The sequence below is a fragment of the Lycorma delicatula genome, chromosome 1, assembly GCF_047948215.1.
Source record: "Lycorma delicatula isolate Av1 chromosome 1, ASM4794821v1, whole genome shotgun sequence".
Lineage (NCBI taxonomy): Eukaryota > Metazoa > Arthropoda > Insecta > Hemiptera > Fulgoridae > Lycorma > Lycorma delicatula.
Genome location: NC_134455.1, coordinates 386,894,033 through 386,910,152, shown reverse-complemented (window position 1 = coordinate 386,910,152; position 16,120 = coordinate 386,894,033). Strand labels below are relative to the sequence as shown.

The following is a 16,120-nucleotide window of genomic DNA, read 5'->3' as shown; positions in this document are numbered from 1 at the left end:
TTCTTGAAGTTGTTAGACTAAGGTTATAGTTACTTTTTATTTTTCACTTAAGCTTCTTGTTAATTTCCCTTTCATAAAATCGATATAAATAAGGCATGTCTTTTGCGATTTTTAATTTATTCAGTTATTTATTTTTAATTTTCTTTATTTAAAGCTCTCTATTAATACAGACATACTATGAATTTTTTTTTTATAATTGAGAGTTGATGTTAGTGGCAAACTATTTCATTTTAACAAATACAATTTTTCTTTTAATTAATTTTCTTAAAAAAAACATTTAGCTCTACTTAAATTCACTTAGTTGCGCTGTAGAGTGAAAAGGATTAACTAAAATGGACATATATACACTATCAATGTCATATATATGTTTTTATACATATATAATTGGAAATTATATTTGTATAAAGATTCATAAAGATTATAAAGATTCATCTTTATAATCTTGTTTTATAAACAGACTTACATTAATATTTATCTCTATTATAAAATTGTTATTTATTTAGTTGATAAATTAATACTTAAATTTTTTTCTTTTGTACTCTCTAAGGATATCTGTGATATTACAGGTAGCACACTGAATAGATTTACATTTGTTTTCAATGAGTATATCAATATGTTTTGAATAATTTGAATGCAGTTTTCTCATTCGCTTTTCATTTTTAATTAAAGGTAAACATTTTAACAATGTGAAATAATAGAATAACTAATAGATATTTTGTATTACTTAATATAAAATCATCTAAATTTGGGTACATGTATTTTCTTTTATTGTCGTAGGATTACACATTATGTAATGTTTAATCTTATGTGATTTATTATCAGTAATGTATAAAAAAGAAAACCCTTGTTTCAATATTTCTTTTACATATGGTTTGTAAATAATTATTTTTCAAATGTATGAATTCTTAATGTTAATGATTTAATGATGACTGGTAAAATATTATAACAGGTTGCACTGTCTTTTGTAACCAATTTTAATTATTTATTAATATTTTTGATAGTGTTTTAAGATTAGTGAAATTTTATTGTCTTTAATGATCTTGATCTTATCTTTTGATAGTTTGGTACCTTCTTATGCAATTTAACATTCTGGAATTATGTGACACTAGATGTTCAGCTTTCTGTCCAGATCATTAACCATCATTAGAGGTTACAATACGCAAGTGAAACATATGCAATTCACCCACACGCAAACTGTTAATACATTACAACTTTAAAATTAGATTTGATAGACATCATAAAAACTAAACACAATTTGTAAAGTGAAAAAGAAAAGCAAAATGTAGCTAATCTGAGCTTACGAACTTCAACATTACTTAAAAAAAAAAAAAAAAAAAAAAAAAAAATGGTAATGATATTATTAAACCATTAAGTAAGTAAGTACCATTCAGTAAGTCTTACTTAGTAAATGTACTCACAAAAAACATAGAAAATATAACAGATCATATTACATATATATCATATGTGATCTGAGCAATAACAGATCACATTAATTATTAAATGCTACTCGTATATCATTAAAATTAATACTAACGTTAAATGCTAAAAACGAACCCTGATACATACAAGAAGCATGATATATTGTTATATAGAAGCTGTAATATTGTTTTCATCATTTTCTTGATCCTTCAAAACTCAACCTTGTATTCTCTGTTGACTCGTCAGCATAAAACTAATGTGACGTTATTTTGTCAATTTTTACATCTATTCTCTTTATTTTGATGTTCATGTTCCACTTTGTAGAGTTAAATTTGATTATTATCTCTCTCTACTTTCCATGCCAAAGTTTTTAGTCTTGCAGTTACATGATTCTTCAACTCATCAAGTCATTTATTAAATACACCAAATTTGATTCATCTGTGATGCTTTTGTGCCACATCAGTCCTCTGTGGCACTAGGTACTATTCCTGTGTTACCAAGGAGACCACCAGTCTGGTCTCTTTTATCTGTTAATATAAAGCAATGCAAGAACGACTTGCACCGAAAGATTTGAGAACTTATTCTGAATTACTTGCAGTTCATGCTTTGAGTCACACTATGCAAGTATAAAAAAATTCTTTTCAGCATGCCGGAAGACAGAGGTAGATTTCACGGGTGCTAAGTCGGGGATAAAAAAAACTCCATCTTAAAGTTAAGAAAAACTTCAAATTTACTCAATACCACAACAGTTGTATGTGAAAAAAGTTTCACATGTTTAGCATATGACAAGAACCAGCAATATTTTGGTTCATCCCTTGCCGTAAGGGTTGGTCATGTCAAAAATTGAATCAGACAAAAGTTTTAGGTATGTTTAGAGGACTAACGAGCACCTTAAACCGATTCGATACTGTGCCTATTGAGAGAGGTATGATTTTTTTTGTCTTCGAAACCCCATTTTTTCCACCCCCTAGGCCAATAGTTGGTTATATCAATTTACTTAGATAAATTTTAGGCCCTTATCCAAAGAATAATAAGAACTTTAAACGAATTCGATATTCTACTTAATAAGAAAGGTATAGCGATATATTTTTTTCGAAAAAGCCACCCCATTTCCACACCAATGGTCCGATTTTGGCCGTTAACGAACTCAACCGAGATTTTGGGTCGAGGTATTTTTAGGAAATAATTTGAAAGTGATTGGCGCAAAATTAGGCAGTTATTGTGTCCACAAGAAAGTGAAATGTATATAAATACCTATATATATATATATACAATACCGTGTCTAAATACAATGGCAATGTCATCGTACTAACAGTTACTTTGTATGTATATGAAACGATTTTTTTGAAAATCAAACATAGCAAGTCTTCTACCCGTGTACAGTCCTCGTTCTATCACGGTGCTAATCTTCAACTTATAATGGGAAACCTGTAATTACTACAAATCAAGTATAATATTAATGCAAGGTGCTTCGTAGTTTCAGATATTAGTACAATGTTCGACTACATAAAAAAATTACTCAACGAAAATAGATACTAAGCACAAATATTCTTTTTTTTTTATTGGTTACCACAACCTTTTTCCTTTAACTGTAGTATCGATATCATCGATTTAATATCCTTCACAAGATTAATTTCATTACATAAATGTATAAAATATATTTAAAAATAATATGAAATTTTGAATTTATACTCTTGTTATACTGCAATTCCATTACGAACTACTTCGTATCACGTGTACGTATTACAACACTTGACATGGCAATCCACTTGAATAGCTGATAAGGACAATCGCAAAAATATTTAAAAGTAGTCTAAAAGTACTCTAAATCGTTCGAAAATATTGTACAAGTAACTTTGTTACTTCTAATTCCCTAACGCGTATTTTATGTGTGATTTTAATTATTTAAGGTTTGTTTTGTTTTAAACTATTCATTATAAGCCGACGGTTTAAAGAGAACATGTCAGATTGCAACGATACTGTATTAAAGCGGTTGGCTGAAATTATGAAAACTGGAGAGGAAAGTGATGTTGAATTCATCGTAGGAAAGGGTGAACAACAAAAGAAGGTATTGTAGAAAGATGTAAATATGTTACTTTATAATTAGTATTACCTTTCAAGATGCAGTATGTTAATCTCACCAGCAAAAGGGCCCTACAATATCACAGAACAAATTGTAACACCAATTATCGTGTGGAGCATGTATATAGAATAGAATAATTTTTTCTATATTATAATCAATAATTGTTGTTTTTATTTATTTCAATATTTGTTTCTTGTGAAATATGCTGTCCGGTTGAATAAATTTCAACAAAACGTACACTGCGAATTTATTCTAAATAAAATCTACGCTGTTTTAACACGGTAAGGTTTTTTGACCATTTTAAAGAAAAATACATTTTTTACATTTTGTGGCCCGGCACAAATAAAAAAAATGTATAAGATTGAATTCAATATTTTTAGTTTGCTGCAAACATCATAACTTCTCTGCGATAACCTTATAATATCAACATACTTATTAGATTCTATAACTTTTAATTATTAGCTTTATGTTTTTCAATTCCCTTCATCCTACAAATTGTATCGTCTGCAATCTCTTATAAGATGAAATAAGTAACCACGGGTTACTTATAGCTACTACGCTGATAAAATTTCCTAGAAGACTGCTTTTGATTTTTTACAAAGCCTACTCCTAAATTGAAATAAATAATGGTTCTAAAATTGTATTTTAATTTTTAGAAATGGACTGTCAAGATCTTCCATAAAACTGGAGGTGAAAATTTTAAATCGATTAGAAAGATGTAATACTTCTACAAAAAATAAATTGATTATATTACACACATAATAACTCAACAATATTTATTATTGTGACCTCATTTCAAAATACACTATTCTAAAAAAATATGTTATAAATAATTGGATGTTTAGTAATATAAGAAATATAATATTTTACAAAACTACGGCATATTATAATAAATCATTGACAAAAATATGAAGAGTTTTTGTTTTGGAAACTTAGTAAAAGAGTAACACTGTTTTATAAAAGGAAATAAATTACTGAGTTATTCCAATTTTATTGTAGAAATAGAACGATAATGATAAATGATAATGAAAATTATAACGGAAAACCATAAAAAAGAGAAAAACAAAGATAAAAGTGAAAACACCAAACGAATTCGAAAATTTGTTTACGTATAAATTTAGAAAGTAATAATAATAACAATAATAATAATAATATTTATATTTTTTTTGTGGAGGGAGGTGGAAATGCATTTACTCACGGGGTGTCGGGCTCCCACTGATGGTGATTGGATCACTGATGGTGATTGGATATTATCCAATCACCATCAGCAGACTACCGACTAAACCCCCCCCTCTCCAACCTTCTACCAGGACTCGACCCAGAACCGTTCAACACATTTCTTCCGATGGAGTCCTCCTATATCAGCCTGAGAAGGTCGCTACCTAATTTTAAGAACTATCAGCTCACCCTTCTTGGTCCTGAGAATGCTGCCGACGAATCGGACCACACTCTTCCAGCTGCTCAGTTTACGGAGCATCATAGTAACCACTTGTTGGAACTCAGTGTCCCTCGGCTTCTAGTATCCATCGATCTGTTGCCCACCGCCAACACTGAGTACACTGAGGTGTACTCAGTGTCGTCCCGTACACCGGGGCAATAGAAGCTGTCGGGGGACGGTGCTTTCCCTATCATATGGAGGTAAGCGCGGAAGTACCCGTGATCCGTTAAAAACTGGGTCATTTAATACTCCACCTCCCATGCCACGGCCCCGTCAACGGTCTGACCAGAGGCGTTGAGGTTTATCGTCCTCTGTTGTCGTGGTCCCAGGTCTCTTGCCATGCGAGACACGTGCGAGTCCGTTCCTCGTTGGTGATGGTCTCCCGGTTTTCGCCTGCTTGTCGCCTCCTGTAGCGCGGCTGGCGCTACCTTGCCAAAAAAGCCATGAGTATGACGCCGGTGACCACTACTGCAGGCTCGGAAACCGTCCGATATCTGGAAGGGACTCGCAAGGTCGCGGTTCGTTGCACCTGCGCGAGCCGCTTCCGGTTTCTTTCGACTCTTTATGTTTGAGCCCACACTTCCGCCCCGTATAACAGGATTTAATGCACTGTGAACATCAGCAATCACCATCCGGGTCTCCGAAGCTGAGTTTCCGATCAATCATCATATCGAGATAATTGTGGCCAGCTTGGTCTCAACAACCTCGACCCCGAACCTCAGGGTGAAGATACGCTTCTTCGTTAGAACCATGATCTCCATTTTGCTAAGGGCTAGAGACTACTTTGGTGTTTTCTCATGTGCGTTACCAAGGTTCTGTGGTCATTTTGGTTTGCTTTTCGGTGATTTGGCTATCAGTGACAAGTAAGGGGTCATTCCCTAATCCTACTTTCGTTCTTTTCAGAACGAGGGCCGTAATCTGTGGTTATTTAATAACTAATCCAGAAGCGGCTAAAAGGTATAAAGAGCGACAGAAGAATATTCAGCTCTCCAGCTGCTCGTACTCGCTGCGGCCAGTCGTTGCGTTTGCGGATTCGCCCAACTAATTGTAGGTAGACAGCGAGAATTTAGATATAGCTAGTCAGGCAAGGGAATCTCCGGCCATGAAACAGTTCACCGAGGTTAAGAAGTCCAGGCGGAAGAGGAAGTGGAAGCCTGTTCCTACGACCTCGTTGGAGGATGAGACTTCGGAGATGGATACAGGGACACCCGCCCGAGGTGAACCTAACCCTGCAATAGAGACGTTTTGCAAAGAGATGGGCAGACCTGGCAGTTTTGCCCCACTGGCGACGGCAGTCCAGAGCGAACTCTACTATCTAATTGGGTTTTTGGTTCTCCCCGGCAGCGTCGGCTCAGGTGCGAGGAAGACAATTCTTCCTCGCTTGTTGGAAATCTAAGAGGCCTTTTCCGCTGTGGCGGAAGGCTATGAGAATTTGGCCTCCAAGACCGAGGAGGTTAAAGTGGTTCTGATACCGGCTCCTGCTCCATCACAGCCCGGGCGCTATGCAGAGGTCGTTCGCGGCCAGACAGACTAAGGAGACAGACTAAATCATAAAGATCTCTCATGCTGTGCAGAAGCTTGGTAGACCCCAAGCTAGATCATAAGCCCTGTGTCACAATTTAAGACATCGACCGTAGTCTCTCCAACACGGAGATTCTGACCCTGATGAGGGAACAGAACAGCGACTTGGACGAGCTCCGCGTTCAGAAAGGAGTGTTCGTTTGTCTTCAAGACAGGGAAGCGTGATGCCACTCGGTATCACGAGGTATTTGAATTAGGTGCTGGTCTCTTCCCGATAAACCCAATCAGGGCTAGGAACGGAGGCGGTATGGCGACCGGAAGCGTCACAAGGGGGGGTCTTCCCCTACGGAGTTGGTATGGTCTCTTCCAGAAGTTCTTGTCGGAGGGTAGAATCTTTGTGGATTCTACCCTCCGACAAGAACTTCTGGAAGCTTTCAGCGACCGTAGGACTACTTCCAGTTCCTCCATCGAGAAGAGCGGGAAGTCGCCCACGTCGCTCCCGTTGTCTCCCGCTCGGCATGGACCGAGTGCGCCGGGAACATCGTGTTCCGCTTTAGCCTTGTCTAATGAAGCTGGTGACCGCGAGACCCCCAATCGCCGAGTTACTATCTTGTAACCTAGCCCCCAAGGGTCTGCATCCACGGTCTCCGTCAGTTCTCTCCAGCAACGTGCCTTGCTCACGTTGATGGCTCGACGGAGCCGCTTCTTTGCCGTCTTATACTCGGCTGACCTGGCGTTCGCGTCTATGCGATTCGCACGTTGGGCCACCCGTCTTAGTCGAAGACACTCTCGGCGCAACCCCGCAATCTTCGGTGTCCAACAGTACACGGGTCGCTTCTGGTCCCTCGGCTCCCGTGAGGCATGGAAGCGTCGCATGCACAAGTGATCAGCCGCATGGTTGCAGCAACTACGGCTTCAGCGCCATCGTCCCCCCCGTTGGTGAAGTTTACAGGGGCTACCACCCCTGAGGAGATCTTTCTGTTGAATTTATTCTCGTCGATTTTGTTGACCTTATATCTTTTCACCAGCCGTGGGGGCCCCGGGTGCTCTTGTGGTGGTCGCTACCGGTATAATCCTCGAGAACTCTCCAGTCCTGAACGAGCGTGACCAGCTCTTCGGAGGCGAGGGAAATATCAGGAATGGTTTCCAAATATCCTGGGCGGCGGAACGTGGTCGTGTTCCCTGTATTGAGAATCACGAATCCAGTACGTGCCGCCATGTCCAGAATGTATTTCCCTCTGTAGTTGGTATGCGCCACTCACCATTCTAGCGCCCTGGAGTTGAAGTTCTCAGCTACCACCAACTAACCAGTAGCAGCGAGGATAACATCCTCCAGCGCGTCAACTTTCCGGCGAAAGTCCGCTATCGAATCATTTGGGGTGAGGTAACAGCTAAAAATCGTCACTTCATCGCAGCAGATGAAGTGTCACTGGCTAGCTGCAGCAGCAGGTCATCAGCTAGCCGGCTCCTGTTAAGCTAGCCGGCCTGTATTATGTTCAACATTTTAACGGAGCCTTCTCTTCGCCTGCTCCAGGGCTGTCCGGAAGACCTGACACTCCCTTGTTCCAGGTGCGTGAGCTAGCTGCGAAGCGTTCACCCCTTTTTCTTGGCAGAGCATGCACCGAGGGGGGCGGAACACTCCTTAGCCTTGTGCTCCCCTAACCCGCACTTATGGCAGAGCCGGCTTCTGTCAGGGCCCTTACATCCACGAGCCAGATGCCCATACCCATGGCACCTGGAACACCGTGGGACCTGTGCCCTGGGTCTGATTTTACAGTACAACCAGCCAATCCAAGATAAGGATTGGCTGAGTAGTCTGGAATAATAATAATAACAATAATGTAGCGGATAAATTCAACCCCACGTCCGTGCAACAACATCTACGCACACATCTGGGGCGGTCAAAGACATGGTACTTCGGTACCTGCACTTATATTGGCCAACGTGGAAATGTTCTTCCTCAGGAGCTCACTATGGAGTACGGGATTGGCGGTCCCGTTCTTTCCGAGCTGGTTGCGGTTATAGTTTTCGGTTTCGCTGCTTGCAGCGTGGGTCGGAGGAATGACCGTGTTTGCGGACGAGAAGTGCCCATCCCTCTTCTCGGTTGTAAAGCCGGGTTGAGGGTGGGCTGCTGTGAGTTTGCTGTGTTGAGTCTTGCGCCGTTCAGTGTGTCAGTCACTTCGGCCCTTGGCAGCGATTCTCATGAGTAAGTGTATCGGAGCTCTTACTGCTACGTGCGAATTCTGGGATGTCAGTATCGTGGGTCAGGCAGTACCTTACTCCTCAGCTCAGGTTAAATTTGTGGGAGGCGGTTGACTGGCGGACCCCAGTCAGGATCAATGATCCGGAGCAGGCCCAACCGTCGCTCCGCCCGCACCTTGTGACATCATTACTGGCGTATTCAAAGGATTAAAAATACCAATAAAATATTTTATTTGGAACTGATGCTCTATGGAGTTGAAACGTGGACGATGAGAAAGGCAGACAGAAAACGAATTGAGGCTTTTAAGATGAGACACAGAATTATAAATGTGAGATGGCAAGGCCATGTTTGTTAATGAAGAAGAATTAATGAAAATTGGAGCGAATAGGAAAATCCCAAATGTGATTGAATATATGAAAAAGAAATGCCTAGAACATTGTACGAGATGTTTATTGCAGGATGTGATAGAAGCTTGGTGAATGAAAAGAAAGGAAGAGATTACAAATGAAGGATGGATTATGGAAAAGGGATTATGGGAATATGATGAAACAAATAGGTTAGCAAAGAATAGAACAAGATGGAGAACAAGAGCCGTGATAGCACCTGCCCTAATGGAAGAATACTATGAATTAATTTAATTAGTGCTATTAAACTCATACGTAATTCATAATAAAAGGTAATACGTTAAATCAGTTACTCATATTCATATAGCCCCGTTCCGGAATGTTTGTAAGCGTTTATTATCCAAGGCGTGTAAATAATATAAAAATAATATTAAATATTTAAATTTAAATACGACACTGATGGCATCAATGTAACAGTTACTTCGTATCAATGTGTAGTTACTTTACATATCGTTTATGAAACAATTTTTTTTTAAGTCAAATATAGTAGATCTTTTACCGTTGCGTAATCCTCATTCTGTCAAAGAGCCAATCTTCAAATTATTACGGAAAACCTGTAATTACTATAAACCATGTATAATATTAATGCGAGGTACTTCATACTTCCAGGTTTTAGCACAAGGTTCGACTATATGAAAAAATTACACAGAGAAAATACTAGATACTAAGCACGAATATTTATTTATTTTTTTGATTATGAGAGCTTTAGTTCTTTAACTGCAGTATCAACATCACCGATTCGACTACTTTGACAAGATTGATTTCATTACATAAACTTATAAAATATAAATAAAAATAAACATGAAATATTGAATTATTATCAAATAATATTGCTTCATTTCCTTTGTTAATACTAAGTATCACGTGTACATATTATACCACTTGATATGAAAATCAACTTGAATAGCCGATAAGAACACTCAAATATTTCTAAAAGTGCTCCTCTAATTAAAAAGTTCTAAAATATTGTTGTGCTAAGTTACTTTGCTTTCAACCTCTAATTACGCCTAATGCGAATTATATATATATATATTTTGTGATTTTAATTATTTTAGCGGGCTTTTGTGTTAAATTATTTATAAAAAAGTCTTATTTAATTATTTATTAGAAACAGAACATGTCAGTTTACAACGTATTAGAGAATTTGGCTGAAATTATGGAAACTGGAGAAGAAAGTGATATTGAATTCATTGTAGGAAAGGGAAAACAACAAAAAAAGGTATTGCAGAGAGTTAAAAATATGTTATTTTACAACACTGATAGACAAAAAAGATTTTTTTAATGTTTCTATAAGTGTGACAACATTTCTTGAATTGCTTTTTGCGTACATTACAGATCAGTAAATACATTTTTTCTATCACCCTTAGTTTTAAATAAATTACGCTTCTAAAAGAATTAAGGGAAAATATAGTTAAAATCTGTAAAATTTATAATTTTGCATGGCCATACCTGTGTAGGAATGATTTCGCTGATGCTTTTCTTTTATAAATAGCCTCGAGCACATCCCGAATTAATGTTCAACAGTAATCGGCTAGCATGTTAGTATTCCATTCCCCTTTAGAGCGGCTTTCCTTCACCGAAATATCTTGGTGGAAACATTCATCGTGTTCGTCACTTACGTCTCCGAGGTTAACCGGGAAAAATCCAGATGCGAGTGGAAAAATGTATTTTCAAAGAAATGTTATAAATCAACGGCTCTGTATGAAGTTAACTTTCAATATCTTGGTAATTGTTGGATTTTTGTTTGCCGAGAAAATATTTGCAAATGCCTTTAAATGAAGCCCAAGCTGCACTTTCTACATTATTTAACATCAAGTCAAATACATCATCTTTGACCAACTCTCTTATTTGAGGATCAACAGATATTCCTTCTTTAATTTTTCCTTCACTTACATTCGGAAATTTTGGCCTGATGTACAAATATCCGGAACTATCTTTCTTCATTGCTTTTACAAAATGTTTTATTAGTCTAGCTTGATATGGAGAGAGGGTAAAAATATTTTTTTGGGTTCAACTAAGGGTTCATGAATAATATTTTTCCCATTTGGAGTTAAGTTGTCTCGTTTCTTCCACTCTTTGGTAACATAATGTTTATATATAGTGTTTATAACCCTCGCTCGGTTCTCCTATTCGCAAACAAAACACATGTACTTAATGCAGCCTAACTGCATGCCTAAGACAACAGCTATAACTTTCAAATCAACACGTATGATCCAGCTATGTTTTTTATCATATATTTTTTCAAGAACGTCTTTCGACACATCGTATGGCTCTTTCAAATTAATGCCATAAGTGATTGGTATCGAAGGAAATTTGTTATTGTGTAGTAAAACCACTTTTAAATATACTTGGACGAATCTATGAAAAGGCACCAGTCCTCAGGTTTATGAACTTGTCCTAAGTGCAACATAAGCTCATCAACATTTGTGCAATAAACAAAATTATTTTTATCAATAAAGTACTGACAAAGTTCTTCTTGTCGGGTTCGAAAGCCCAAAATTTTTGTATTTTTTTAAAAGTAAATTCCAACCATGCAGTCTTGATCCTAACAGTTCAGCTTGATTTCTTAATAAATTCAAATCCGTAACCGATATAACATGTGGCTTATTTGAAGATAATTCAAAATCAAAATCATTGTTGTCTTCTTCAGTACTGCCTGATTCTTTATCGCTGCTTTCGAAACAAACATTCACGGGTGACTCAGGACTGGAAAATTTCACTATGAGGTATAGGCCGAATTGCAATGAAGGATATTTTACAGTAAGTTTAGATTTTTTAGGAATTCCAGGCACACTTGTTAAACAAAAGTAACAATCAGTTACATGATCCTTTGGTTCACACCAAACCATAGTTCACCAAATCACAAAGCCTTCCGTGGACCGTTTAGCCATCCTCTTAAATATACAGAACAATCAGTACATACTATATGCGGAGCTCATGTCTTAACCTGATTACCAATTTTACACTGAAAGTACAAATGATATGCTCTTTTATTTAACGGTGTAATGTTTTTTCTATTTGATTTTATGGTAAACTCACCACATACATAACAAAAGGCATCCACATGATTTACATAATTTTGAGGCATTATGACACTGCACTGTCAACAAACTTAAGACATCAGTAAGACTGAACGAAATTAACTCATTCGCACATCCATTGCTTAATGAAAACATCACACTGTGTTTTCAGCTACATGTTTTGATCTGCACAGACGATTAATCTTGTCCAGATAGAAAGATTCTGAATTCATATTCATTTTCAGGATCAAAAACAGTTTAAAATCATGTATCGCATGTTAGGAAACAAAAATTATGTATATCAGTGTAATTAGTGTTATCGTTCAGGATATAGTTTGTTAAGCTCATGGAAAAAAGGATCCTGTAACATCAGAGCACTACTTGTAACACCAATACTGTAGAGCAAGTTTATCGAATAGACAGATTTTTTTCTATATTACAACCAGTATTTTTTTTTCATTTTAGTGTACATTTTTTATGTCATATGCTGTTCGGTTGTATGCAGATTTTAACATAATGTACATGGAGAATTTATTCTTAATAAAATATGCTTTATCTTTGTAAGGTTTTGTGTCCTTTACGAATCCTTTTTGTCATTTAAGAACAAATGTATAGGAATGAATTTAGTATTTGTGATTTGCTGTGTGTCATATCTTTTCTCCACTAACCTAATAATATCAACATACTTGTTATGTTATATAACTTTAAATTATTGGCTTTATGTGTTTTAATTCCATTCACTGTACAAGTTGTATCACCTGCAATCTCTTAAAAGATTAAATTAAGTAAACCCAGGTGAAGCAACTACGCCGCTAAAATATGATAAAATTTCCTAGAAGACAGTATTTTTTTTTTCAAAGCACTATGAAGTTTAGTCAGTAATTATGACAGATATTAAATATTTTTAACAAAATGAGATAACTATCTAGAAATATTTAACAAGATTTAAAGATATATTTTATTGAATTTTATTATTTTTATTCCAGTAAACTAATTACTGATCTATCCAAAAAATGCAAATACACACAAGCACACACACAAAATATAGTGTGTGTTTATATACTGTATGTGTGTATATAGTGCGTTCTAATTTGTAAAAAACTGAATTTTCTGCCCTTTTTTAAAAAATTAACAAATAGGATGAAGTTAAGTAATTTTCATTAAATTATTTTAAATTTATAAATTTTTCAGAGTTTCTCTATCTATTACGTTTATAAATTTTTCCATTATGTTTAACATAATTATTATTTTTATATACTAATATTATGCTCTATTTGTTAATAATTAAATGGTATTTGGTAATGCTCTTTCTATTAAGATATTACAACGGTTACCCTAGAAATCTTGATTATTGATTAGTACACTTTCACATTCGTAATGTATTTTATATAGTGTGTAACTATACACCCTTTTGAAAAAAATATTTTTTTTATATGCCCGGGACAAAATTGCAGTCTTCCTTGTATCATGGATGTAATTTTATTCACACGGTAATTTACAAAGTCGATTAAAAACCTGTAATACTTCTCCAAAAAAATAAATTGATTATATTATACACATAATAGCTCAACAACATTCATTATTCTAAACTCATTTTAAAATACACTATTCTAACAAAACATATTAATAATAATGTGAAGAAATATTAGTATGTTCAAAACTGCGACATAATATAATATAAATAACGGAATACTAAACAAGGCTGAATTAATTGACTTTTTATTATATACAGGAAAGTCTTCCAGTTGTCATGATCTAGTGTTAATTCTATCTGGAGAATTTTTAAACAAAAAATTGTATTGTCTTTAGATGATTTTATTAATTATATTTTTTTTTATTCAAACCAAATATGCATTAAAATTTAAGAGAATTAATTGAAAGACTTATACTCAAAAAATAATAGATATACCTTCATATCAAAGAGCCTTAGTTCATACTTGGTAATAAAGTCAACCTCATTTCTCTGTGCACCTTTTCTTCCTATTTTATGCGGGTTTTTTGTCTATCGCACTTTTTACAAATATTTTGTTTTATTCAGATAGCTCTTTTTGCAGGCTTATCAGAATTTTAAATGAAAAAGAATAAACAAATTAATGTAAATTCAAAAGAGTGGTTCTTAAAATTAAAAAAAAAAATCCTCAAAAACCATAAAGTAGTTGTTTAAAATCTAAAGCCAAATTACTATTTCGATTACTAAACATTGTATAAAAAATTTTACTAAATTACAGCATAATACTTTATAATAATAAAGTATTGACAAAAACAACATCAAGTATTGTTTTTCAAAACTTATTCTACAGCTAATGCAATGTTATATAAGGAAATAAATTATTGAAATAATTACAACATTAATGTTGAAATAGAAAGAAAAAGATAAATGATAATGAAAGTGATAACGAAAAACATTAAAAAAGAGGAAAACAGAGATAAAAGTAAAAATACAAAACTGCTTTGAAAAATCAGTTTATGAATAAATTTTTAATTTGATATAAATTAGTTATTATATTAACCTAAATGTATCTGTACCTACATTGGATCAATTAATTTAAAGAAAATTCCAATTCATTCAAAAGAAAATTAAATGAAAACTGAAATGAAATACACAACAGAAATCATTTCAAGGCCAGGTTGTTAGCTACTCCATAAACAAAAAAAAATAACTGTCCCCATCATTTCACCAGACATTGAAGGAAAATTGCGTTAAAATTTGAGTAAAACTTACTCAAATTGTCTTACAAAATACAAACTTTATCATATATACTGTATAATATATATCTTATCATACAATACACTGATACAAGTAAGTTCTTATAAATACATGTGTATAAAATATAATAAGTATGTGTAGAATAAAAAGATATATAAAAAAAGTAGAAAAATGTAACATAAAAAAGGTAACAGCTTAAAAGACATTTGTATACTGCATTTGTTAACAAGGTTTCAGAAAGCTCATCAAAAGTATTTAAAGATATGTTTTTTGTGTAACAAAAACAAATCTTTAAATTTTTTTTAAATAGATCTGAGAGCTCATTTAAATGGGTCTATTATTTTAAATTAGGTAAATTAGGAAATTTTAAATTGCAGTGATAGTATAATAAGGCACTAGTATAACTTGCACGTTAAATTATTCTTCTGAATTACATAGAATTACATGTCTGTTGTCTTGTTTGTAGTAAAAAGATTTTTTTCCATCAGTAGAATAGAACAGTATCATCTATTTAATCGAACTAGTTAATAACTTGCAATATGTGTCTTACGTGTTTAATATTTATTGAGATTAACAACTATTTTCTGATGAACTGTTTAACTTTGGAGTAAAAATTTACAGTTTGCTAGAAAAATAAATAAAATTATACTGTTCGATAAATAATTTTTTTCTTTTTTTACTGTTATTAACTTTACAATAATTTTTACTTTGAAATACAATGTTGTATTTTTATAATTTTTTAAAAATTTAGATTAGAGGTCACAAACTGTTATTTAAGATTGCAAGTCCTGTATTTAAGTCATTGTTTTTTGGAGCTTGTGGTAAAAAGACTGAAGTTGAAATTGACGATATTGACCCTGCAATATTCCAGGCTATGATGAGGTAAATATACTAAATTTTAAAAATTATATGATTAAAATTGTTCTTTAATTTTTTTGTAGTAGTTCATTATTGTCCTGTTAAAATCCCAAAATAAGATTTTTGTTTTATTACAAACTTAGGTAATTTAAAATTTCATACGTCCTCTAAGTTCTGTAATCCTACATACAGTTATTAAATTTGACATATATATTTAAAAATGTATGTAATGTAACTAGCCAAACTATTTTTGAATATATATTCATAAAATTTATTTTACAAAGTAGTTAATCAGCAATCATTTATCAATTAAAATAAATGCTCCTTATAGCTAAATATCTTGACTATATGTTTATATACTGAAGCGTAAGACCAAAATTGAAACACTTGAATGAGGTTTAAATAAAAGCTGCATTAAAAAAACAAAAAAATCAGGACTATTATATAATGTGACAAGTTATTTTTAT

At 34.2% G+C, this 16,120-nt stretch overlaps 1 protein-coding gene across 4 annotated transcripts in view; it reads left to right on the top strand.

Moving 5' to 3' along the window:
* The first annotated feature begins 3,237 nt into the window (after positions 1-3,237).
* The window catches only part of LOC142317329 (BTB/POZ domain-containing protein 6-like), a 69,733-nt gene continuing 56,850 nt past the window's right edge, over positions 3,238-16,120 (top strand). For 3 of the 4 annotated variants that reach the window (XM_075353794.1, XM_075353791.1, XM_075353793.1), the window contains exons 1-3: positions 3,238-3,487; positions 10,177-10,287; positions 15,547-15,677. In XM_075353794.1, the coding sequence (XP_075209909.1) occupies positions 3,380-3,487; positions 10,177-10,287; positions 15,547-15,677 (350 nt within the window). In that variant the 5' untranslated portion in view covers positions 3,238-3,379. The remainder of the gene's footprint in view (positions 3,488-10,176; positions 10,288-15,546; positions 15,678-16,120) is intronic. The other variant, XM_075353792.1, reaches the window with a different exon arrangement.